This window comes from Trichosurus vulpecula, chromosome 1, assembly GCF_011100635.1.
Source record: "Trichosurus vulpecula isolate mTriVul1 chromosome 1, mTriVul1.pri, whole genome shotgun sequence".
NCBI lineage: Eukaryota > Metazoa > Chordata > Mammalia > Diprotodontia > Phalangeridae > Trichosurus > Trichosurus vulpecula.
In genome coordinates this window covers 270509687-270535667 of record NC_050573.1, presented here as the reverse complement: position 1 = coordinate 270535667, position 25981 = coordinate 270509687, and the positions used below count along the sequence as shown (strand labels likewise).

The 25981-nt window shown below is 37.9% G+C and overlaps 1 protein-coding gene across 1 annotated transcript in view; it reads left to right on the top strand.

The window, feature by feature from the left end:
* Positions 1-2194: 2194 nt before the first annotated feature.
* LOC118836885 (short-chain dehydrogenase/reductase family 16C member 6-like) overlaps positions 2195-25981 on the top strand; it is a 35120-nt gene continuing 11333 nt past the window's right edge. The window contains exons 1-4 of the mRNA XM_036744006.1: positions 2195-2515; positions 19630-19761; positions 20814-20913; positions 24227-24371. Of these exons, the coding sequence (XP_036599901.1) occupies positions 2195-2515; positions 19630-19761; positions 20814-20913; positions 24227-24371 (698 nt within the window). The remainder of the gene's footprint in view (positions 2516-19629; positions 19762-20813; positions 20914-24226; positions 24372-25981) is intronic.

Below are 25981 nucleotides of genomic sequence, written 5' to 3'. Positions count from 1 at the left end.
CTTTAAGGTTTACAAAAGGAGATTCCCTGAGAAGTTTTGAATTTGAATGTTTTCAGTAGCTAAAATAGTTTATTTCATTAGCTCAAAGAATCATTTAGCAATGATTTATCAGTGGGATTTCAACAACTTGTTCTCTGTATCTCAAAGAATAATTTAATCTCACTTCAGTCAATGAAGTGTATATACAAGAAATCTCAGGTTCTTATTCTTTTTTGTAGATAGACCAAATTGTGCCCCTGAAAACAAACTTTCCTCCACTCAATGGAAAAAAAGTGCTGACCCTTTCTGCTGAACTTGTAGTCATGGTACCTGAGTTCACATCCCAGCTCTGATATTTACTACCAGTATGACTTTGGACAAGTCACTTGGACTTTCTGAGCCCTGGTTTCCTGGCCTGTAAAAAGGAAGGGTGCTGGATTAGGGGAAACTAGGTGGTGCAGAGAATAGTGTGCTGGTCCTGAAGTCAGGAACACCTGAGTTCAAATCTGGTCTCACATACTTACTGGCTGTGGTAAGTCACTTTGAATCTGTCTACCTCAGTTTCCTGAACTGTTAAATGAGGATGATAATAATAGCACCTACCTCCCAGAGTTGTTGTGAGGATGAAATGAGATAACATTTAGTGAAGTACTTATCACAGCACCAGGCATATAGAAGGTGCTTAATAAATAGCTATTCCCTTCCTTCCAACTTGAAACCTGTCACTCCGTGATCTCTTCTTCCAGCTAAAAGTCCTATGATTCAGAACTCCTTTCCAAGCCATAGTTTTAAAAGGGAGGGAGGAGGGTGGAAAGGAAAGGAGAAGCAGGGCAGTGGTTCTTCTTTTTGAATTTTGATAAAATTCACAATAATTAAGTTTTGTTGAGCCAGATTACTAGTATGGACATGTAGCTAGATTCTCCAAGAAGCCTAGATCTTACCTAGTTTAAAGTCTAAAAATTTGGCAAATTGCATCAAGTTTTACATGTCACTAAGACACTTTTGCTCCGGAGTCACTGGTACCTCCAGCAGCTTGAAGTAGTAATGCTGTCAGTGGAGCATCATATAAGTACATGCCATAGCTCTCAAGTCTGTAGCATGTTAAGATTTTGAAAAGCACTTCCTATAATGTCTCATTTAGTGTTCCCTAACTATGTAGGTCATGGAAAAAGGTTAGATGTGCATATGTTGGTTAACCCAAAGGAATGGCTAATTATGGGACTTTCAAACCAGGTCAGAAGGAAAGACAGTGCCACAAAAGACTGGTGTGTGAGAAACTTTGGGACAGGTGGGTGTTGTTCACTTCTTTCAAGTCATATCAATCAATCAATCACCAGTCAATAAACGCTTATAGAATACAATGTTCCAGACACTGTCCCAAATGGTGGGTGGAGATGATAATCATGAAAGTGTTTTAAAAGAATCTAACGTGTTATATGTGTGTAAAGTAGACTACTAGATCTAAAAAATTATGTGTTGACAAAAAGTCCTAGAACAGGGCTTCTTAACCTTTTTTGTGTGATAGACTCCTTTGTTACTCTGGTGAAGCTTAGGGATCCCTTCTTAGAATAATGTTTTAAACATATTCAATAAAGCTCTTAAGATTATAAAGGAATTCAATTATATTGAATTAAAGATGTATTTTTTTTTCCATCCAGTTCATGGAACTCCTGAAATCTATCCACAGAGGACCTGTAGATGCCAGGTTAAGAATACCTCCTTTATATCATCATGATTACAGACACTAAAATAATAGGAAAAGCACTAGAATAAAAGGCAAAAGGCCTATATTCTAGGTCTTGGTTCTGCTACTTACTGATAATCACATAAGCTTAGGCTATCTCCATGAGCCTCTAATACTTCATTTATAAAATGGGTTGATAATATTTGCCTGGCCTACCTCTTGGAGTTCTTATAAGAATTAAATGAGATGAAAGTACTTTGTAAATCCTAAAGTCCTGTGCAAATTAAGGCATAATTATTATTATTTGTGTGATTTTAAAACATAAGCAAAATTAATCTTTAGCACCTCACACTGTTCCCTAGGAAGCAATATCAAGAAATTGTTTTCGTGACCCAATTAAGTAAAAGATTTAACTCATCAAAACAACCTGACTCATCTCATATGCCCATTTTGTAACTTCTTTTGTTCTAATGTACATGCTGACTTTTGCCTTTCTAATTATTAGGCAACACCTTTCTTCAAACAACTGACATGGAAACCTCAAAAGAGATATGCACATTTTTAGGGAAATTCCTCTATTACTTTGTAGAATCTGTAATCTCCCATATCATTCCAAAACCTAAAAAGAAAGTTGCTGGTGAAATTGTGCTAATAACAGGAGCTGGAAGTGGCCTGGGAAGGTTATTGGCCTTAAAATTTGTCCGTCTTGGGGCGATTGTAGTTCTCTGGGACATTAATCAAGAAGGCCTTGCTGAAACATGCAGGTTAGCCAAAGAACACAGTTCTGCAAGAGTGCATGCTTATACATGTGATTGCAGCAAAAGACGTGAAATCTACAAAGTTGCAGAACAGGTAAGACCTATTGTACCTATTACCCAATAAACCACTGAATCTGGTCATCTGTATTGCTTGGAGAGGAAAGGAGGAAGAGTTGTCAAAAATCCTCTAGGCTTTTTTCAGGATGGGGAAAATCTGTGCCAACCGCCAGGACATTATTGGGGTTTTTATAAGTTTGTAAAAATACAGGTATTTAAAAATATTTTTAACATTCTTTTTTTAATTTTGAGTTCCAAATTCTCCTCCTTCCTCCCATTCCTCCTCCTCTTATTGAGAGGGCAAGCAACATAATATCAATTATACATGTGAAATCATTCAAAACATATTTCCTTATTAGCCATGTTGAAAAAATAAAATAAAAAGCATGCTTCAATCTGCACTCAGAATTCATCAGATCTCTCTCTGGAGGTGGATAGTGTTGTTCACGAGAACAATCCCCAAAATCTGAAATAGTTTTAATAGTTTATTAGGTCATTTGGTAAAAGAGAGAGAGCCGGAAAGAAGGGTTGACTCCCTCCTCCAGATTCTGGGTTTTGGTAGATAAGACCCACAAAAATCATGTGACAAAGGTATCACATATGAGTCACACATAAATTACATGAATGTTTTGAATGGATTCAGGATCTTGGGGAACACAAAATTACTTGTAGCCATCTCTAGCATTTCTAGAGAGTTATTGGGGTCAGGACAACATTCTGGGTGCAAGCTATAGTTAGATTTAAATAGTATAATAATGAGTACGTTTTCCAAACAATATAATAAAGTATGCTTTCCAGAATAGCATTTTTCATCATGGGTCCTTTGAAATTGTCTTGGGTATCGTACTAATCAAAGCGTCTAAGTCTTTCATGGTTGATCATTGTTACAATGTTGCTGTTATTGTATGCAATGTTCTCCTGACATGGCTCACTTCACTTTGCATCAGGTCATTCAAGACTTCCCAGGTTGTTTTGTTTTGTTTTTTTCTGAAACCAACCAGCTTGACACTTCTTATAGCACAATAGTAATCCATAACAATCATATACCATTTCCCAATTGATAGGTATCCTCTCAGTTTCTAATTTCTTATCACCACAAAAAAGAGCTGCTATAAATATTTTTGTGCATATGGATCCTTTTCCATTTTCTTTGATCTTTTTGGGATACAGATCTAGTAGTGATATTGCTGGGTCAAAGGGCATGCACAGTTTTATAGCCCTTGGGGTGTAGTTCCAAATTGTTCTCTAGAAAGATTGGACTGGTTCAAAACTCCACCAAAGGTGCATTAGTGTCCCAATTTTTCCACCTCCTTTCCAGCATTTGCTGTTTTCTTTTTCTGTCATGTTATTCAATCTGATAGGTACGAGGTTGTACCTCAGAGTTGTTTTGATTTGCATTTCTCTAAATAGTAGTCATTTTGAGTATTTTTTTTTCATGTGAATAGTGATAGCTTTGATTTCTTCTGATAACTACCTGTTCATGTTATTTGACCATTTGTCAATTGGGAAATGGTTCTTAAATGAGGCCTTTAGCAAAGAATCTTGCTAAAAAAAATTCTGTTTCCTGCTTTCCTTCTAATTTTGGCTACATTGGTTTTGTTTGTACAAAAACTTATTAATGTCATAATCAAAATTATCCAATTTATTTTCCATGATCTTATCTTGTTTAGACATAAATTTTTCCTTTACTTATAGATCTGATAGGTAAGCTTTCCCATGCTCCCTTAATTTGCTTATTGACTTCACCTGTTATGTCTAAATTATGTACCCATTTCTTCTTATCTTAGCACACAGTGTGAGATATTAGTCTATGCCTAGTTTCTGCCAAACTACTCTCCCATTTTCCTAGTAATTTTTGTCAAATGGTGAGTTTTGTGCCAAAAGCTTGGATCTTTGGGTTTATCAAATACTTAATTGAAATGATCATTTGCTACTATGTACTGTGAACCTAATCTATTCCACTGATCCACTGTTCTATTTCTTAGACAATTTTTAGACAATTTCTTAAACAATCTGTATTAGGAGGGCAGAGTTTATAATTTCAAAGAGGATCATATATATGTCTGAAAGGTTCAGAACCGCCGGATATAAGAAACTCTCAAAGTAGGAGGCAGAAGAATCAAAGCATATATTTAGGCTCCACAGTAACCAACCCATGAACCAGCATCCCCATTTTGATATATTGATCAAAAGCTTCCAGGCCCAATAAGTCTGCCTCACCAGAGTAACCAGGAGGCCACAGAGAAGCATGATGGTATACAGCAAAATCATATACATGCTTCCCCTCTATGGTAAAAAGATTACCCACTGGCCTCAAGTCCTTGTTCAGCTTCCTCCCGTAGGTCAGCTCTGCTACCGGCATCTCCTGCTTCAGCTTCGGCTGTGGCTGTAGCTATAGCAGCCTTTGGCTCCAATGGAAGCTGTTTTTAACTATCTGGCTTCTGCGGGGGTGTAAGGTACGTGGGGAAAGCACAGGTTCTTTCGATCTGCTTAAGCAAGGTGAAGGGGTTGACCGGGAAAGCACAGGTTCTTTCAATCAGCTTAAGCAAGGGAAGCAAGGTGAAGGGGCCGACAAGCTTACTTCAATCCAACATACAAACAGCATTCAATTCAGGGGAAAAAGCCAAACTAGTCAAGGGCACTTGTTGACTAAGTGCTAAGGAGCCCATTTTTGGTTACCAACACACAATCTTAGACTGTTTTAATGGTTTCTGCTCTGTAATATATTTTGAAATCTGGTACTGCTAGGCCACCTTCCTTCATATTTTTTCATCAGTTCCCTTGAAATTCTTGACCTTTTGTTCTTCCAGTTGATTTTGTTATTATTTTTTCTAGACCCATAAAATAATTCTTTGGTAATTTGATTGGTATGGCACTGAATATATAAATTAGGTTAAATTGGCATTTTCATTATATTGGCTCAGCCTACCCGTAAGCACCTAATATTTCTCCAACTGTTTATATCCGACTTTATTTGTGTGAAAAATGTTTTACAGTTGTGTTCATATAGTTCCTGGGTTTGTGTTGAAAGATATACTCCTATGTATTTTATATTGTCTGCAGCTATTTTAAATGGAATTTCTCTTTCTATCTCTTTGTCTTGGGCTTTGTTGGCAATATAAAGAAAAGCTGATAATTTATGTAGGCTTACTTTATATGCTGCAACTTTGCTGAAGTTATTAATTATTTCAACTAGATTTTTAATTGATTAACTAGGATTATTTCATCCTGAAGACCCAAAAGGCCTTTCTGCCTTCATAGGGTATTTCTTAGTTCCCTTGTGAAAGGCTGATTTTAAGACTGTAAGAATATAAAACATACATTTTATTTTTTTAGTTGTTTATAAATTGAGATTTTAGTCTCTGGAAAACACATTTATGTTTCAGCCAATCAATAAACATTTATTAAGTATGTGCCAGCCAAGAGCCCTCCAGCTTGTAACCTGGATGTTGAGACTTTGTTAAAATTTGGTAACTACGTATTGGGATTTGAATCAGACAAGGTCTGTCTGTCGATGTTTGTACTTTGCACCAAAGTTCAGGGTGCTGGCTTTTTCCCCTGAACTAAGTGAATGGTATTTGTATGCTGAATTAAAGCAAACTTGTCAACCCCTTAACATCAAAAGAACCTGGACTTTTGCAGCGGGCTTTGGCAGCATTCTTGTTGGTGGGCTTTGTTAGTCTTTCACCCTCACAGCAGTTGCTAGCCAGATTGTTGAAACAGTCCCGAGATTTGGCCTTAGGCAAGTCATTTTACCTCTTTGGAGCTCAGTTTACTCAACTATAAAATAATGGAGTTAGATTAGAGCAGAGGTTCTTAACTTGGGGTTTACCAAAGGGTGGACAGATTCCAGGGGTTCCAGAACTTGGATGGGAAAAAAACACTTTATTTTCACCTTTTTATAACCTTTCTTTCACCACCCTTTCTTTATAATCCTTTGTGTTTTTGTTTTATGCATTTAAAAACATTATTCTGAGAAAGGATCTTGAGGCCAAAGGAGTTCATCACACACACACACACACACACACACACACACACCTAAGAATCCCCATTTTAGAGGATCTCTCAGGTCACTTCCAGTTCCAACTCTGCAGTCTGACACATTTTTGTCTAAAGTATTTCTTATTTCACTCATCATTTACCATCTAGTAATTTGATATCTCTTGTTTTAATTTTGTTTTTCCAAATTGATTTGAATCTAGGTAGCCTTTTCCCCAAGAAATTATGTAGCATTAGATTTCATCACAGGACACTTTTCCCTAAGCTCTGGGACAACATGTATATATCAACACTCACAACCTTTCAACACATCAACACATCAGCCACCTTTCCTCCATTTATGGCTGGAATGGCTACCACAATCTGTCTAAACTCTGTCGAGTCCAGTGATGATTCTTGACTCCATTGTCTAGAAGGGTTTGTGGAGATGAGGTAAGCCAACCCTTTAATCAAACAGATGAGGAAAGTGAGACCCAGTGAGATATAGTGACTTGTCCAAACTGGAGTCCAGGGAGCTTCTGACTCCCTGAAGACTGCTCTTTCCTCTACACCACAGCTTCTCCCTGTGATCTACCTCTATTCTTCAAGGACTTACATTCACTATCTTCTCCAAAAGCGCCATCTACATTGCTTTAGAGCACTGACTCTCAAAAGTATTGTCGAAAGTCAAAGATGCTGTTCTTACAGCAGGCAAACTGGCGACAAGCATTCATTAAACATTTGCCCCATGCCAAGCCCTCAGCTAAGCACTTAGAAAACACATCCATGAGCTTGCATTCTAATGGGGGGGGGGAAACAATATGTACAAAAACAGGAGAGGTATATACCGAGTATATGGAAGGTAGCATTAGACAGGAAAGAGGTTCTCCAGTTCTGGTACTGATGACTATACTTTTGTTTCTGCCATAACCTGATGAAGGAAGAAGGTGATGGTCCTGTTGAACTCTGCCCTGGTTACCCCACATCTGGCATATTGAGTCCCCTTCTAGATGCCACATTTGGGGAATAAACAAGAAACCATCTGGAGGAGTGTGACCAGGAAAGTGAAGGGCCTTAAAATTATGCCAAATAAGGGTCAATTTAAGGAACTAGAGATGGAGAAAAAAGATTCAAGGAGACATGATCTCTATCTTCAAGTATTTGAAAAGCTATAATGTAGCAAAGTGATTAGATTTGTTATATCCCCTTGAAGTAATGAGGTAAATATTTATTTGTAAATAGATATTTTTTAAAATTTCATTGAAAATAGCATTACTCTTTCACAGAATCATAGGTTCAGAATTGATAGGGACCTCAGAGGTCATCAAGTCCATCCAGTCACGGAAATGCAAATACATTCTACACCAACCTTCATTCAACTTGCACTTGAATACCTTTAGGAATAAGGATCTCATTACATTCCTAAGAGTTTCATATGACAGAAAATATGCTATTTTTGGAGACACTGAATGTCATAGTTGCAAGGGGCTCCCAAAGTTCATCTATCCAATGAGTATCTGAATGGAATTCCCTTCCACAATATCCCCGAATTGATTATCCAATTTCTTCAGGGAAGGGATGGGGGAACACATTCAATTTCAGTGATGTTTTTTACATTACATACATTTACAGATTACACCTACTTCATGAGAGGTCTCTTGTAACAAAATAAAACAATTGTTTAGTTGTATCTGACTCTATGTGACCACTTTTGGGATTTTTCTTGGCAAAGATACTGGAATGATTTGCTACTTCCTTCTACAGCTCATCTTACAGATGAGGAAACTAAGGCAAACAGAGTTAATTGATTTACCCAGGGTCACATAGTTATTGTCTGAGGTTGGATTTGAACTCAGGTCTTCCGGACCCTAGGCCCAGCACTCTATCCTCTGTGCCACCTAGCTGCCCAAATATAATACAACAACTTCATCTGAAAAGGCATGTAATATTTCACATCTGTAGCATTCCCCAATTAAATTACTTCTAATTAACAAAAATCTATTTTTCTCCCTTCAGTCCCCTATCGCATTGGAAAAAAAAGAATATGAAAAACAAACTTCTTCTAATAAATATATATATGTATATATTATACATATATTATATCATATATACATGTGTATGTAAAACAAATTTTCTTCATGGCTATATATAAAAAATATCTATTTCTCATTCTGCACCCTAAATCCTTCAGTTTTCTGTAATGGATAGCCTGTTTCAGCATCAGTCCTCTGGAATCAAGAATGGTCATAGTTCTTAAAGCTTTCAAAGTAGTTTGTCTTTATTGTGTTGTTGTTATTGTATAAATTGTTCTCCTGGTTCTGCTTACTTCACTCTGCATCAGATCATATAAGTCATCCAATTTCCATAAAAAAATTTCCGCTGATGAAGAACCCATCTGACACTTTTCAATCTCTACCCATTGCTCCTATTTTTCCCTTCGGGACCAAGCAAAAATGAATTTAAACGCTGTTCCACATGACAGCATTTCAAATATTTGAAGATGCCTTTCATATCTCCCTTTAATTATTTTCTTCTCCAAGTTAAACATCCTTCAGCTGATCATTGTATTACATGATCTCCAGTTTCCTTCCTTCGGTGTTTCTTAAACTTTTTCACTTGAGACCCCTTCAGCACTGCTTAAACTGTGGATTCATGAACCTGCTCTTACTTGTCAATATACAATAATGGCTAAATGTACTCGACCCTGCCCCCCCCCCAAAAAATACCCCTTTCTACAAGCTATGGTTTCAAATCTCAATTCTTTCTTCTCACTGTTCTCTTACACAGTGACTCCCAGCTGTGGATACCTAATAAAATGAGATGAATGCTGCCCAGAGCAAAACATTATATGGGCAGCCAAAACTACATATAAATGAAGAGTTAAGTTCAGTTGTATCCCTGGAGAGTACCCAGGAGAAGAAGATTGGCTCACCCAAAACCAGAAAACCAACAGATTAAACAATGAATACTAATCTTCCAAATGGATGATAGATAAATTCGATTGCATAACAATTCTCAATCAGGTAGTAAACCTGTGGACTGTGAAGTACTATGGCTTATCTCATTAAGAATCTATTATAGTTTCCCTTAGTCTTTGTTGCAACAGACCCACCCTGAAATAAAAGATATATCTACTTAATTCTCACCCTCTCCACGCATACACCCTAATTGTGGATGGGCAAGAGAAATATATAAGCCAAGGGAGCCTAGATTCACAGAGGCAAAAGTGCTTCCTCCAGTGCCTGGTAGATGGAACCTGAGACTATGTACCCAATGCACTGGTAGACAGAACTTGGGGCAATGTATCCAAAGAAGAAAACGTGGTAACAACCTGAATGCCTCAGAGTTGGTGGAAGACTTCTACCAGTGTTATTACACTAAGCCACAGCTTTGAGCTTCCGAAGGGCATTCTAAGAGAGGATGTCAGGGCCCTGCCTTCAGCTTAGTGAAGGATGGATATGACAAGTTTGCTGCCATAAAAGGATGCTTTTCTTCATTTAAAAAATGCTGTTTTTTTTCAGAATCTCAGAGTCAGAAGAGACCTCAGGGGCCATCTTGTCCAATCCATTGCTAAAAAAAAAATCTTTTAAAAATTTTTAAAAAAGAATTCCCTTTGCAGCATACCCCAAAAGTGATCATCCAGACTTTACTTGGATACCTCAAGTGAAGTTACCTTTGGTAACTTGAAGATACCTTTGGTGAAGTTCTCATTGTCGTGAAGTTCTTCTTTATATCATTGTTCTTTTTTTCAGCTTACATCACTCCTGCTTCTGTCCTTTACAACCAAACACAATTTTAATCTCTTTCTATTTGATAGTCCTTCCTCATTGAGTCTTCTCTTCTCTAGGCTAAATGTTCCTTTTTTATTCAACTGATCTTCACATAATATGAACCATCCCTAGCTGCCCTTCTCCAAACATTCTCCAGCTTATCATGGTCTCTCCTAAAATGTGGCCTCTAGAACCAAACACCATAATGCAGACATGGTTTAGCAAGGGCATTCTATAGCAGGTCTATCATCTCTTTATGCTTTACTTCTCTTCATGCAGCCCAAAATACCAAGCTTCTCTTTCTGACATCTCATTTGTGCCCCTACTACTTGAGGTTGAGGTTTTCAAGGAGGACTAGCACCTCTGGTGTGAGGCTTCCTTAGCCCTTTTCAGGGCCGCTCATCCATCTTTGGTTTCCACCTTTCACCCAACTCTAACCTGTAGCTCCAAAAAGATACCTAGTGGCCATACCCTGGTGAAATCATCTCAGCAGACGGGCTAAACCAGATTGAAGGTAACCAATAGGCCTCTTGTTGGTAAATTATGAGGATGTGTACCCCCAAACATTTAAAAACTTCCCCTGGAGGAATGGGTGGATAAGAATAATTTGTTCCAATGGCCATGAAGGCAGCTGAAGCTGGTTTCGTGGAATGCTTAGAGCTTAGTTAGATATCAAAGACCAACATCATCCACCACATCCCGGGCCATCACCAGTCATCATGACTTTTGTCTTGCCACTGGACTTAAATGATCCTAGAGAGAGTGAGGCTGATTTTGGACTGGGGTGGGGCAGACCAGGAAAAGACATTCTGCCATGTCAGTCAGAAAAACTAGTGATGAGAGTGTGTCCTAAAGTCCTAGAGGGAAGAGTATACTATCCTTGAGCAAGAAAACAAATATTTGTTGAACCTAACCAGCAGCAAATTAATGTAATTGTGGATAATAGCTTATTTTCTAAAATGCTTTATGATTATAAAGCACTTAGAGGTAGTTGGTAGAACAGTAGATGGAACACTAAGCCTGTAGTCAGGAAGACCTACATTCAAATCTGGCCTCAGACACTCACTGGCTATGTTACCCTGGAAAGTCATTTAACCTTTATTTGCCTCAGTTTACTCAATTGCAAAATTGGAATAATAACCGCGCTTACCTCACAGGGTTGTTGTGAGGATTTAATTAGTTAGTTATTTGTGAAGTATTAGCTTAGCACACTTGGCACAGTGCCTGGTACATAGTAGCCTGGTATGCAGTCTCAAAACTATCCTTTGAGGCCTATAGTATAAGCATTATTCGCATCTTACAGAGGAGGAAGCTAAAGTTCATAGAGGTTATATGACTTATCCAAGGTCATAAAAATAATTAATGAGTAATAATGCCCGGATTCAAACTCAGGTTTTTTGACTCTAAGTCAACTAAAATTTAGTGTATTCCTATTCATTTCAATCAAAGTTCTAGAACTTCTCCCAAATTCTTCTCTCTTACGGGAATTTCTCTTGCCTTTAGAAACTTCTGACACAAAAACACAAATGTCGTTATATCTCCTAATGTCTTTTCTTCTTGCCCCTCATGGGTAACCCTCTGGTAGGCAACCTAAAATCTACCACCTTTCGCAAATCAAATTACCTATCGTTTTATCTACCTTCTTTCTTCCTTACCTCAAATTCCTTCAAGTCACAATGAACCTGGAAATTAAAGACGTCTCAATCAAAAATCAAAGAAACCATTGACATCTCAATAATAACAATAGCAATATAAGAATCAGAGTGATAGAGAAGTTAGCTATCTGAGGCTAGCAGGAGGAAGACCTGGGTTCAAATCTAACACATTCAGACTGAGTGACCACATGCAAAATGCTTAACCTCTCAGTGCTTGAGGTAGCTCTCAGGTTATAAATTACACGGCAGGTGCTAACCTACATTGGTATAGAAGACTTCCTCATCGAGAGTTTCCTATGCCAATGAAACCACAAGTCTGGTCCAAAAACATCAGCAATAATAACCATTTGTTATTCAGTCATTTTTCAGTAATATCCAACTCTTCTTGACCACATTTGGAGTTTTCTTGGCAAAGATACTGGAGCAGTTTCCCATTTCCTTCTCCAGCTCACTTTACAGAGGAGGAAACGGAGGCAACCAGGGTTAAGTGACTTGCCCAGGGTCACATAACTCATATGTGTCTCAGGCCAAATTTGAACTCAGGTCATCCTGATTACATGGCCTACTATTCTATCCACTGTGCCACCTAGCTGCCCAATGATAACCATAGTTAATTCTTATGTAGTACTCTAAGACTGGCAAAGAGGGCATTATTTAATATCCTTGAGAAAGTTGGAGGCTGCTAAACAATGAGAAGTGGCATTCTGAGGGAATATATGCACAAACTTTGGGATTCATACACCTGAAGAAACTTCTGGTCACTTACGAAACTACAATAAAGAAACCCTACAGTCAACCAAGTTTCAGATTTGTTTTTATTCTCAACTAAGTCTAACTCTTAACATTATAGAGTAATACAGTTATGGGTCATTAGAACTAGAAGGGAATCTTAGATGTCATCTAGTCCAAAGTCACCCCCAAAATAAGGTATTGTGATTCATGATAATAATTTATGTCAGTATGGCAACTTTCATATCTTGGCTGTGCAATCCCATAAAACTATATTGTGCTTAAATTCCAGGCCTTCTTCCTTGACAGGCAGCTGGAATAATCCCTCTGAGTAATCCCTATGATATCTCATATAAAAAGTTGCCACTTTTCATATTATTTTCCCATGAATCACAAGTTGTAGCCATGATGTCCTATAAGTAGAGTGCTACATATTAGCTAAGATTTGATACAGAAAAACATCAGCAGATAGTATTGTAGAGGTTCTTAACCTTTTTTATGTCATAGACCTTTTTAGCAGGCTGATGAAGACTATGAACTTCAGAAAAATGGTTTAAAATACATAAAATAAAATGCATAGGACTACAATGAAAATCTATTATATTGAAGTAGTCATCAAGTAGTCATTTTTTAAAATTTTTTCAAAATTTAAAAAAACTGAATAAAACAAGTTCACTGACCCCAAGATAAGAACCCCAAGACTGGATGATCTGCAGGGTTCCTTTCTGCTCTCACATTCTAAGGGCTTAACAGCAGATTGACCTGACAAAGCAATAGATTTGGAGTGGATGTCTTAGGACAATAGAGTCCTATAACTTGAGACCAAAAGAGGCAGATTTTCAGTGTCAGAGAGTGACAGGATTCCTGATAGACAGAAAGAATTGCCTGTCTGGTGATAGCCTTTAACAATACCTCTAAGAGCTTGATAACAAACAATAATAGTATGGATAGGTAAACAATTCATGAATAAACAAGAGGTAGAAAGCAAAGTTAGATGTAAAATGGATAATTTCCATTCCATTAAATTCAAAAGGTTTTGTACAAATAAAACAAATGTAGCCAAGATCAGAAGGAAAGCAAAATATTGGGGAAAAAATCTTACAGGCAGCTTCTCAGATAAAGGTCTCACATCTCAAATATATAATGAACTTTGTCAAATCTGTAAGAATGTAAGTCGTTCCTCAACTGATAAATGGTCAAAGGATATGAACAAGCAGTTTTCCAATGAAGAAATCAAAACAATTTAGAGTCATATGAAGAAATGTTCTAAATCATTATTGATTAAAGAAATGCAAATTAAAATAACCTTGAATATCATTTTACACCTATTAGATTGGCTAAAATGATTGAAGGGGAATGTGACAAATAAATGTTGTATGTGTCATTTTGTGAGAGAAAATTTCTATCATGTTAGTTCATTTCCTAAGAAAATACAAGTAGAACATTTTTGTTTGGTTTACTAACAATTTAGTTATGTAAAGTTGGGTGTGTATATGTGAGTGTGTGTGTGTTTTGTTTTTATTAGACTTGTGATTTCACTGGTATAGGGAATTCCCAATGAGGAAAATGACTTTATCAATATAGATCTGTCCATGCTCTGCAAATTTTTAATCCTAGAGTTTTCTAGGACACTGAGAAGGCAAGTGGCCTGCCAAAATCATGCAGGCATTAGATAGGTGTCAGAGGCAAGACTTGAACTCAGATCTTCTTCATTTGTTGTCCATATGTTTTTCAGACATGTCCAGCTCTTCATGATCCCATTTGGGATTTTCTTGGCAAAGATACCAGAGAAGCCTGCCATTTTCTTCTCCAATTCATTTTAGAGATGAAGAAACTGAGCCAAACAGGGTTAAGTGACTTGCCCAAGATCACATAGCTAGTATTAGAGGCCAGATCTGAACACAGGGAAATGAGTCTTCCTAACTTCAAGCCTGTTGCTCTATCCACTGTGCCACCTAGCTTGTTGCACTAACAGATAAGGGATAGTGTATCTTAATGCATTATGTAATTTTTTTTTCTAAATGTATGATTCCAGATTGCTAAACTGTTGCATCTTAGATAGACAATGAAATCTTCATTTTCTAATTGAACTGGTTAATCAGCACCTGTTCCAGGCACTGAATTAAGGGGCAGAGATATAAAGACCAAAAAAAAAGAAGTAATCCCTGCTCTAAAGGATCTTACTTCTTTTGAGGAAGATAACAAATCTATATGTATACACAAAATAATATAAACAGAAAAAAGTATAAAATAAATGCAAGGAATTTAGGAAGCAAGGGTACTAGCAATTAGGGGGAATAAATCAATCAATAAGCATTTATTAAGCTCTCATTACCTGCCTAAAACTGTGCTAAGCACTGAGAACTTAAGGAAAAAGTAAAAAATGGCCCCTACCCAGGGCAGTTGGTGGCACAATGAGTGAGTGAAGAGGATTTGAGGATTTGAGTTCAAATCCAACCTCAGACACTTACTAGCTGTGTGACCCTGGGAAAGTCACTCAGCCCTATTTCCTTCAATTTTGTTATCTGTAAAAATGATCTAGAGAAGCAAACGGCAGACCACTGTAGTATCTTTGCCAAGAAAACCCCAAAACAGAGTCACAAAGAGTTGGATATGACCAAAAAATGACTGGAAAACAAGAAAATAGGATATGGAGTATCATGCATGAGAAAGAGAGAAGATACCATTTGGGTGGACCTAAGAGGGAAAGAAGATGAATAATACATGTATACATATATATTTATGTTCAATTTATTTAATATATTTAGTTTTCAGCATTTTCACAAGAGTTTGAATTACAAATTTTCTCCCCATTTCTACCCTCTCGCCGACTCCAAGATGGTATATATTCTGGTTGCCCCATTCCCCAGTCAGGGCTCCCATCTGTCACTCCACTTCCCTCCCATCCCCCTTTCCCTTCTTCTCTTGTAGGGAAAGATAAATTTCTACACCCCATTGCCTGTGTATCTTATTTCCTAGTTGCATGCAAAAACTTTTTTTTTTTGTTTTTGAACATCTGTTTTTAAAACTTTGAGTTCCAAATTCTCTCCCCTCTTCCCTCCCTGCCCACCCTCCCTAAGAAGGCGAGCAATTCAACATAGGCCACATGCGTAACATTATGCAAAACCCTTCCACAATACTCATGTTGTGAAAGATTAACTATGTTTTGCTCCTTCCTAACCTATCACCCTTTATTGAATTTTCTCCCTTGACCCTGTCCCTTTTAAAAGTGTTTGTTTTTTATTACCTCCTCCCCTTGTCTGCTCTTCCTTTTATAGTCCCCCCTTGTTTATCTTCTTCCTCCTACTTTCCTGTGGGGTAAGATACCCAATTGAGTGTGTATGGTATTCCCTCCTCAGGTCAAATCCAATGAGAGCAAGATTTACTCATTCCTCCTCACCTGCCCCCTCTTCCCTTCCTAGAGAACTGCTTTTTCTTGCCACTTTTATGCGAGATAATTTACCCCATTCTATCTTTCCCTTTCTCCCTCTCTCAATATATGAGATAATTTACCCCATTCTATCTCTCCCTTTCTCCCTCTCTCAATATATTCCTCTCTTATCCCTTAATTTGCTTTTATTTTTTTAGATATCATCCCTTCATATTCAACTCACCCTGTGCCCTCTGCCTATAAATATATATATAAATATATATATATACATATATATATACACCTACATATACATATACATAGACACACATATGTATATATATGCATACGCATATATATATGCATATTCCTTTCAGCTACTATGATACTAAAGTCTCATGAATCATATACATCATCTTTCCATGTAGGAATATAAACAAAACAGTTCAACTTTAGTAAGTCCCTTAGGATTTCTCTTTCTTGTTTACCTTTTCATGCTTCTCTTGATTCTTGTGTTTGAAAGTCAAATTTTCTATTCATCTCTGGTCTTTTCACTGAGAAAACTTGAAAGTCCTCTATTTTGTTGAAAATCTATACTTTGCCTTGGAGCATGATACTCAGTTTTGCTGGGTAGGTGATTCTTGGTTTCAATCCTAGCTCCATTGACCTCCAGAATATCGTATTCAAAGCCATTCTGTTCCTTAATGTGGAAGCTGCTAGATCCTGTGTTATCCTGATTGTTTTTCCACAATACTCAAATTGTTTCTTTCTGGCTGCTTGCAGTATTTTGTCCTTGACCTGGGAGGTCTGGAATTTGGCAACAATGTTCCTAGGAGTTTTCTTTTGGGGATCTTTTTGAGGAGGCGATTGGTGGATTCTTTCAATTTCTATTTTACCCTCTGGCTCTAGAATATCAGGGCAGTTCTCCTTGATAATTTCTTGAAAGATGATATCTAGGATTTTTTTTGTTCATGGCATTCAGGTAGTCCAATAATTTTTAAATTATCTCTCCTGGATCTATTTTCCAGGTCAGTGGTTTTTACAATGAGATATTTCACATTGTCTTCCACTTTTTCATTCCTTTGGTTCTGTTTTATAATATCTTGATTTCTCATCAAGTCACTAGCTTCCACTTGCTCCAACATCATTTTTAAGGTAGTATTTTCTTCACTGGTCTTTTGGACCTCCTTTTCCATTTGGCTAATTCTGCCTTTCAAGGCATTCTTCTCCTCATTGGCTTTTTGGAGCTCTTTTGCCATTTGAGTTAGTCTATTTTTTAAGGTGTTGTTTTCTTCAATTTTTTTTCTGTATTTTTGGGGGTCTCCTTTAGCAAGTCATTGACTTGTTTTTCATGGTTCTCTTGCATCATTCTCATTTCTCTTCCCAATTTTTCCTCTACTTCTCTAACTTGCTTTTCCAAATCCTTTTTGAGCTCTTCCATGGCCTGAGACCAGTTCATGTTTTTCTTGGAGGCTTTTGTTGTAGGCTCTTTGACTTTGTTGACTTCTTCTGGCTGTATGTTTTGGTCTTCTTTGTCACCAAAGAAAGATTCCAAAGTCTGAGACTGAATCTGGGCACGTTTTTGCTGCCTGGCCATGTTCCCAGCCAACTTACTTGACCCTTGAGTTTTTTGTCAGGGTATGACTGCTTGTAGAGCAAAGAGTACTTTGTTCCAAGCTTGAGGGGATGTGCCGTTGATTTCAGAGCTATTTCTATATAGCCAGCTCTGCCACACCAGCACTCCTCCTTCCCCAAGAACCACCAACCAGGACCTGATGCAAATCTTAAGCAGTCTCTGCACTTCTGCTCTGATTTGCCACTTAATTCCTCCCACCAGGTGGGCCTGGGGCCGGAAGTAACTGCAGCTGTAGTTCTGTAGCTGCACCACCCCTACTGTCCCTGGCATGGTGGCCGAACTGCGAACTCTGTCCACCACAGCTTTTTCCACTAACCTTCTCTGTTGTCTTTGGTGTTTGTGAGTTGAGAAGTCTGGTAACTGCCACAGCTCACTGATTCAGGGCACTAGGGCCTGTTCCTCCTGGCTCCTGGTCTGGTTGGCCCCGCCGCCGCCCAAGCTGGGCTCCACTCTCCTCCGCCCCCAGCTGTGTGGGCTAAAGACCTCATCCAGCAACCATCCAGGCTGTCCTGGGCTGGATCCCTGCTTCCCTCTGCTATTTTGTGGGTTCTGCAGTTCTAGAATTTGTTCAGAGCCGTTTTTTATAGGTTTTTGGAGGGACCTAGCGGGGAGCTCACTCAAGTCCCTGCTTTCCAGCTGCCATCTTGGCTCCGCCCCCTGAATAATATATATTGAAACTGAAAAGATGGGTTGGGGCCAGATTATGAACAGCTTTAAAAGGCTGACAGGTGAATTCATATTGGATACTAGAGACAATAGAGAGTGATGATTTTATTGAGTATACAAGTAGGGTTGGCCCTGACTTTCATTAAAGTAAATCATTTTGACAGCTTTGTGGAGGACGGATTGAAGTGACAAGGGATATGAGGCTAGCAGACAAATTAAGAAGTCATTGTACTAATCAGGACAGTTGGTAGCATTCTCAGCTACTATAGATATTCAATTTAATTCAATATTTTTTATTTCAACATACAGTAATTGAGTGCACACTACATGTTATGATTTCTAAATAAAATGATAAATTAAAAAAATAAGTCATTGTAATAGTTGAGGTGGACCTGAACTGAGGTGGCAGCTATGTGAATAGAGGGAAGAAATAATATATGACAGGACATCTGTGTAGGTTGATGTAGCAAGTTTTACCAATTGTTTAGACATATGAGGTGAGGAAGAGTAAGGAATTGGGATAATGTTAAATTACAAACCTGGGAAACTGGAAGACTGGTTATACCTTCAATAGAAATAAGTGCATTGTGGGAGAGGAGAGTTGATCAGAAGACCCCTGATTAATACATTCCCCTCCATGTAGTTGATGAAGTCAGTCAATAAACATTTATGAAACAACTACTATTTATTCTTTGTTTTCCTCTACTATTAAGCACCTAAACTTTTTATTAAGCATCTACTAATCCAGGTTCTGTGCTAACCATTAGGGATAGAAATACAAAAAAGAAATACACTCTCTGACAAAGGGAAACTGAAGGGGGGGGGCAGAAAAGAAGGTGCCTGGTTCAGAGGCATGATGGAAAAGTCCAACAGGGAGACAGATGCCCATCACAAAACCTATGACAACTTAGATAACATATTATATGTGAGCTCCTTCTCTTCCAATTGATGCTGTGTTTGATTGGGAGAGAAAGTGCCCCAGGTTTACATTGGGATTGTTTGGTTCCTATTGCTTTCACAATGTCATCTCAGTTAACACCTTTGCCATGAATTAATTGTGTCTACTGGCTATCTATGAAAGGTGTGTAGACCAACAAAATACATTGAACCTAGGGGTAGCCAAGCCTTAGGACCTCTGCCCTATAACTATGAGTTGGAGGGATGGCTCATAACAGGGTAATATAGGAGAGTTTTAGGAGAATGGAGTCTTGGGGAAGAAGGGTCATTAGTTCTGCATGTTGATCCTGAGATATATGGTGACTGTGTAGCAAGACGACAAAGCGTTGGAACAACAAAACCCAAAGGTCACAGATTATATAAACTATTTGGGGGTTTTCTCCTATTCAGGTTAAAAAAGAAGTTGGTGACGTTACCATCCTTATCAACAATGCTGGAGTAGTAACAGGAAAACCATTCCTTGAGATTTCAGATGACCTTGTGGAAAAATCTTTTCTCGTAAACGCCTTTGCTCATATCTGGGTAAACTGTTTTCTTTTTAAGTGTAAAGATTACATTGTTAATTGTATTTCTCCAAATATCTGTTTATATCCATTCATTTGTGAAAAATCTAATAGGGATACAGTCGAATTGACAGACCAGTTATTAGGGATCTGGTTTGGCTTCATTCAGTTTCATCTGACTCCTGCAGACTTACTTTATTCCATCTTCCTACTACAAAGCCCTTCTGGTCTGGTCTCAAACATGATTCCCTTTCCCAGCTCCCTCTAATTAGGCCATGTCTTTTTAGACTGACTAGAATTTTTCTGGCCAAAAAGATGGATTGCATTATAACAGATATTGAATGAAAGATAGAAAAGTTCTGAGAGATTTTACTGAATGACAGTGAAATTGATGCTAGTCAGAAAGTCTATGACAACACAAAAGAGGAAGTGTATATACACATACATATTTGATATACATATGTGTATATTATGCACATATGCCCTTTTGCAAGGAATAGAAATGGTGAAAACAAAGAATAGATACTCTGTTTGCAAAGATGGGAAGATTTCATAATTTTCAAAGAATGAATGAATGAATTCTATTAAAATAGCTGAAAATATTTTGTAACCAACTATTTCAAATCACTTGACCAAATCACAAAGTCATTTTTCCCACCGAAAGTTACCTTCCTCAAGTGTGTTTTCCCTCATTTTGCCTATTTAACTGTCTGTTTTCGTAGTATCTTTGTTTTTGTTCAGATTTGGGAAAGGGCAGAGAATTAAATTGTCACAAGAGTATCTGAAATCCAAATGACCTTTAGCAGTTTGGAAAATTAATGGTCACTTTCTATACTAAAAATACAACCTAAAATGCTCCATTGATTCAATTAGTAAAAACTTCATCTTTATTATTAATTTTGTACTTATTTAATGAACATTTGACTAGAATGAAAGCTTTTTGAGGGCAGGGTCCACATTTCTTCATATCTGCCATAGTGCCTAGCATAGACCTTAACACACAGTAGGAAGTCAACAATATTAGTGGAACGAATTCATAAAATCTTGCGGTTGTCTACTTATGTCTCTTAGACTTACAAAGCTTTCCTTCCTGCCATGATAGCTGGCAACCATGGTCACCTGGTCTGCATTTCAAGTGCAGCTGGACTAGTTGGTATAAATGGACTAGGGGGTGAGTATTTTATGTTGTTGACCTGATCCAGGGTGAAAGGGACACTGCAGTTTGGATCCTGCCTAAATTTAGGAGAAAATATCTTTAATGAATATGAATTAATCTGTGTTCAATATAAATTAATTCCTCTCTGTCTCTTGTCAGTGTTAATATGGTATTGTTTAAAAAGAAAAGATGAACTTACGTGCTTGCTTTTACAAAAAAAAAAGTTTTTTTCAAACTTTAGGAAAATGGTTGTTTGGTTTTTAATATTTCCTCAATATTAGACATTTCTAGGGGACAAAGGATGCTTTATTTTTTAAAATAAATTTGAGAGTACTTTTTACTCTAAGATGGACTAATGGTACTTTTAGGGGAGAATAGAAGGTAAGAAGCATTCTGGTTTGAGTTAGGGAAGAAGGATCTGAATAGGTGCAAGCTTAAGGTGTCCAGATCAAATCCCAGTCTTAGAGAAGCATCCTTTATTTCATCTATCCTGCCTTAAGCACTCTCAATATAATGTCTCCAAATTAGTGGAAGGAGTTAAAAGAATTAATTTATGGCACATTTGAATACCACTTGTCAAGGATATTGTGTGTGACAACCCTGAATGTAATGGAAATTTGGATGATATAAACCTACAAATGTGAGTAAACTTGGTATTATTCAATGCCATCTACTGCTATTTTAACCTTTTTGTATCAACAATTATTGGATATGAATAATGAAATCTCTGTTGATGTCCTTCTCCAAAGCCTCATCCTAGTATGGAGAGGACTTTGAGGTTGTGAAAGGCAAGTCAGTGGAGCAAAAGTTCCGGAAAAACTTATCTACACATTATTAAAGAACTGAACACTTGGAAAGAGAAATGATGATCTCCAAGAGCTAGCTTCATCAAGTATAGGATATATCAGGCTAACATTATCCAGTAGAATATAAACTCATTCAGGGCAGGAGCAGTTTCATTTTTGTTCTTGTGTACTTCCAGTAGCTAATACAGTGGCTTGAATTAAACTAAATTTCCTTTTGTGAAAGTATTATAATATTGATGTCTAATCAGTGGCATTTCACAGATATAGTTTATCTAGTTTTGGCAAGACATTTGGCAAAATATCTCATATCTTTGAGAATAAACTGGAGAGATATGAGTAAGATAACAATACAGTGAACTCTATCAAAAACTGGTGGAATGACCAAATGTTAGCCAAATGACAGCAAAAAAAGTAGTTAGTAAGGGCTTGACATCACACTGGAATGAGGTCTCTAGTAGAGTGCCCTTGGGAGCTATCATAATGTTTTCCTGTATAACATTTTTATAAATGAATTAAATTATGGCATCGATAACATCCATATCAAATTTGTAGGTGATGCAGAGTTAAGATATTGGGCAACAAAACTGATATCTAAAAATATATCTATAGGCCATAGTAATTAACTTCAGTAAGATGGAATTTGATAGGGATAAATGTAAAGTTCTATACTTGGGTTCAGAAATTAATGGCATCTAGTCATTGACAAGTATAGGACTTGTATGACAAGTATATGACAATATATAGGAGAGCTGATGGCAAGCACAAGAAGGAGAAAGCATGGCTTGACTACAATCTGCATGAAAAAAATCTGGGAAGTTTATGGACCAGAAACTCGGTATGAGCCAACAAAGTAACATGGCAACTAAAAAAGTCCATGAGATCTTAGATCATGATCTTAAAGATCACAAGACCTACATTGGTGGAGCTATACTGTCTGTTAGACCAAAAGAGATTTCAACCCTGTGTCCTGATCAGATTACATCTGTGTTCAGTCCAGGGTGGCACATTTTAGGAAAGACACTAACAAATGGGAGACTATCCAGAGGAGAGTGATCATACTGGAAATAATAGGAGAGCATACTCTGTGAGGAATGGTAGAAAAAACTGGGGATATATATCCTGGGGAAGAGGAGGCCTTAAAGGAGACGTGTTAGATACCTTTAAATAAGCTATAATCTGGAAGAGTCAAGTCAATAAACATTTATTAAGAGTCTGCTATGTGCCAGGGATATTAAAAACAGGCAAAAAAAACCCCAGTCCCTACTCCCAAGAAGCTCACAGTCTAATGGGGAAGACAAGCAAACAACTATGTAACAAACAAAATATATACCACATACATTGGAGATAATGAACAGAGAGAAGGCACTAGCATTAAAGGTGATTGAGAAAGTTTCTTTGTAGAAGGTAGGATTTTAGCTAGGATTTGAAGGAAACCAGGGAGGCCAGGAGATGGAGATGAAGAGGGAAAAAATTCTGGGCATGGGGGACAGTCAGTGAAAACGCCCAGTGTCAGCAGAAAAGCAGGAAGTAGGCCAGTGTCACTGAATTACAGAATACATCATGGGGGAGAGGGAAAGGGGGGGTGGAAAAGTAAAGTATAAAATAGCTAGGAAGGTAAGAAAAGGCCAGGTTGTGATGGGTTTTAATAGCAACAAAAGAGAGAGACTTCTATATTTGACTCTGGAAGCAACAGAGAGTTATTGGCTAGGAAAGTGACATGATCAGACTAATGCTCTTGGAAGATTAATTTGATAGCTGAATGATTGGAGTGGGGAGAGACTAGGCAGGGAGACCAAACAGAAGGCTATTGCACATAGTCCAGGAGTGAAATAAGGAAGAACTGAACCAGAGCAGTAATAGTATTGAAGGAAAAAAGGTAAAATTGACAAAATTTGGCAATGGATTAGATACGGAAGGAGAAACAGAGAGGAGAAAAAGTGAAGAATCAAGGATGACATCTAGGTTCTGAGCCTGGGTGACTGGGAAGACGGATTGACATTAACAGGAAAGTTAGGAAGAGGGGAGGTTTGGGAAGAAAGATGATTCCAGTTTGTGGCATATTGAGTTTAAGATGTCTATAGAACATCTTACTAAGATGAGTTAGTTGGATTCTTCCTGGCTTCAGAGGACAGAAATAGAAGCAATGGGTGAAAGTCACTGAGTGGCAGCTTTCAGCTTGATATAAAAGAAAACTTTCAAATGGTTAGGAACATCTGAAATTGGAATAAAGATACTTCTGAAGGTAGCAGATTTCAAATCCCAGGAAATCTTCAAGAGGAGGATGGGATAGCCAGTTGTCAGGGTTATTGTAGAGGGGATGCATACTTGTGTACCAGTTTGTACAAAAGGATCTTTGAGGTAATTCTTCTATTTCTGAAATTCTGTGATTCTTCATTCCATGGTTATTATGTCACAGACCTAAAGATCCACTACTTCAGGTAACCTATGAGTTAAAAAAAAGTTCCAGGAAATAATGTTTAAATTATATTAATAATACTGTTGTCATCTCTTCTATATTTCAGATTATTGTGCAAGCAAATTTGCAGCATTTGGATTTGCAGAATCTATTTATTTAGAATTGAGAAAACTAAAGAAACATGGAGTTAAAACTACCATTGTCTGCCCATATTTCATCAAAACTGGAATGTTTAGTGGTTGTTCAACCAAGTAAGATGATGATTTTATTTTTGTAAGAATCTTCACATATTATAGATAGCAACATGACTGCTGAGGCAAGCAGGTGCATTCCAAAGGATGAATAGACAGCCTGAATTAGAGTCCCTAGTTGAGTGACCCTGGACAAGTCACTTCACCTCTATAGACCTCAGTTTCTTCATCTGTAAAAGTGTTGGACCAGATGATCTCTAAGGTTCTTGACAGCTCTAGGAGCAGCTCTAGAATTCTTGACCAAAATAAACCAGTCATCTAAACTCCTTTTAATACTTCAGGTATCCATAATTTCATCAGAGTGGGTGCTCCTTCCACTATTACAGATTACAACCCCACCATGTCTTAATGAATTACAACTGGGGGGAAAATGCCATCTGTTAGCTGACCTTCTGGGGATGCAGTATACCAGGCTCAGCTACCTTTGGATTGATCACAGGATCATAGATGTAGGGACCTTAGGGGTTATGGAGTCCAACCCACTCATGTTTGAAGAGAGAAAACTAGGGACCAGAGAGTTTAAATGACTTTGCCAAAAATGACATAGATGCTAAGTGGCAGAGACAAAATTTGAACCTAGTTCCTCCTTAGACAATTGATCTATATTCTATCACCAAGTCCACATTAGAAGCCTTTCCATCTTATGAGGACCTGTCAGAAATAGCCCTCTGCCAGCATAGTATTTGAGAACTGAGTCACTTTGATAAGGCATCAGAGTAGGACTTGGGTGTAGGTATCAGTGAGACAATATTAATAAATATATGTGGAAGGTTGGGAAATTCCCAGTCAGATTATGCTAATCATCTGGTGACTTTGTTTTTATCTGCCCTGAATTTTATAGTTAAACATTACCTGGGATCTAAAATTCTAAACGGAACATTTAAATGGCTATTAAAAGCAAAAATTTTTTGTATTTAGTATTGAGCAGGAGAAATTCATTTCTGAAAAGCTTTGCCCACTAAAGATAAGGAATATTTTTATAAGATAGTTGAATGTACATGGAGAAGCATGGGGTAATGACAAATACTGTGATAAGTGTAGGTTGCTCAATGACTTCCGTACTTGAGGGGCTGGCATTGGGAACAAGATCAGCTGATGCAATTCAGGTAAGCAGAGAAGCAGTCCTAGACTATAAATGTATCACAGCTATTCTACACTGTATGGGAGTGAGGATGAGAGCAGGGAGAGGCTCATGAGGGAGAAGCCAGATTGAAATCATGCTGAGAACGCCTCTGCTATGTTAAAGTAACTATTCAGAGAGAGAAGACTCAAAGGCCAAGACCCCCTAGTGCTATCACTTGTCATCTCCTGACATCTCCCCATCAAATATTGTTCCCACTCCTTCATAGTAAATCCACCACCCTCTGGGGCGGAGCCAAGATGGCGGCTGGTAAGCAGGGACTAGAGTGAGCTCCATTACCGAGTCCCTCCAAAAACCTATAAAAAATGGCTCTGAACCAATTCTAGAATGGCAGAACCCACAGAACAGCAGAGGGAAGCAGGGCTCCAGCCCAGGACAGCCTGGATGGTCTCTGGGTGAGGTCTATTCCACACGGAGCTGGGAGCTGGGAGCTGGGAGCTGGGAGCTGGGAACGGAGTGGAGCAGAGCC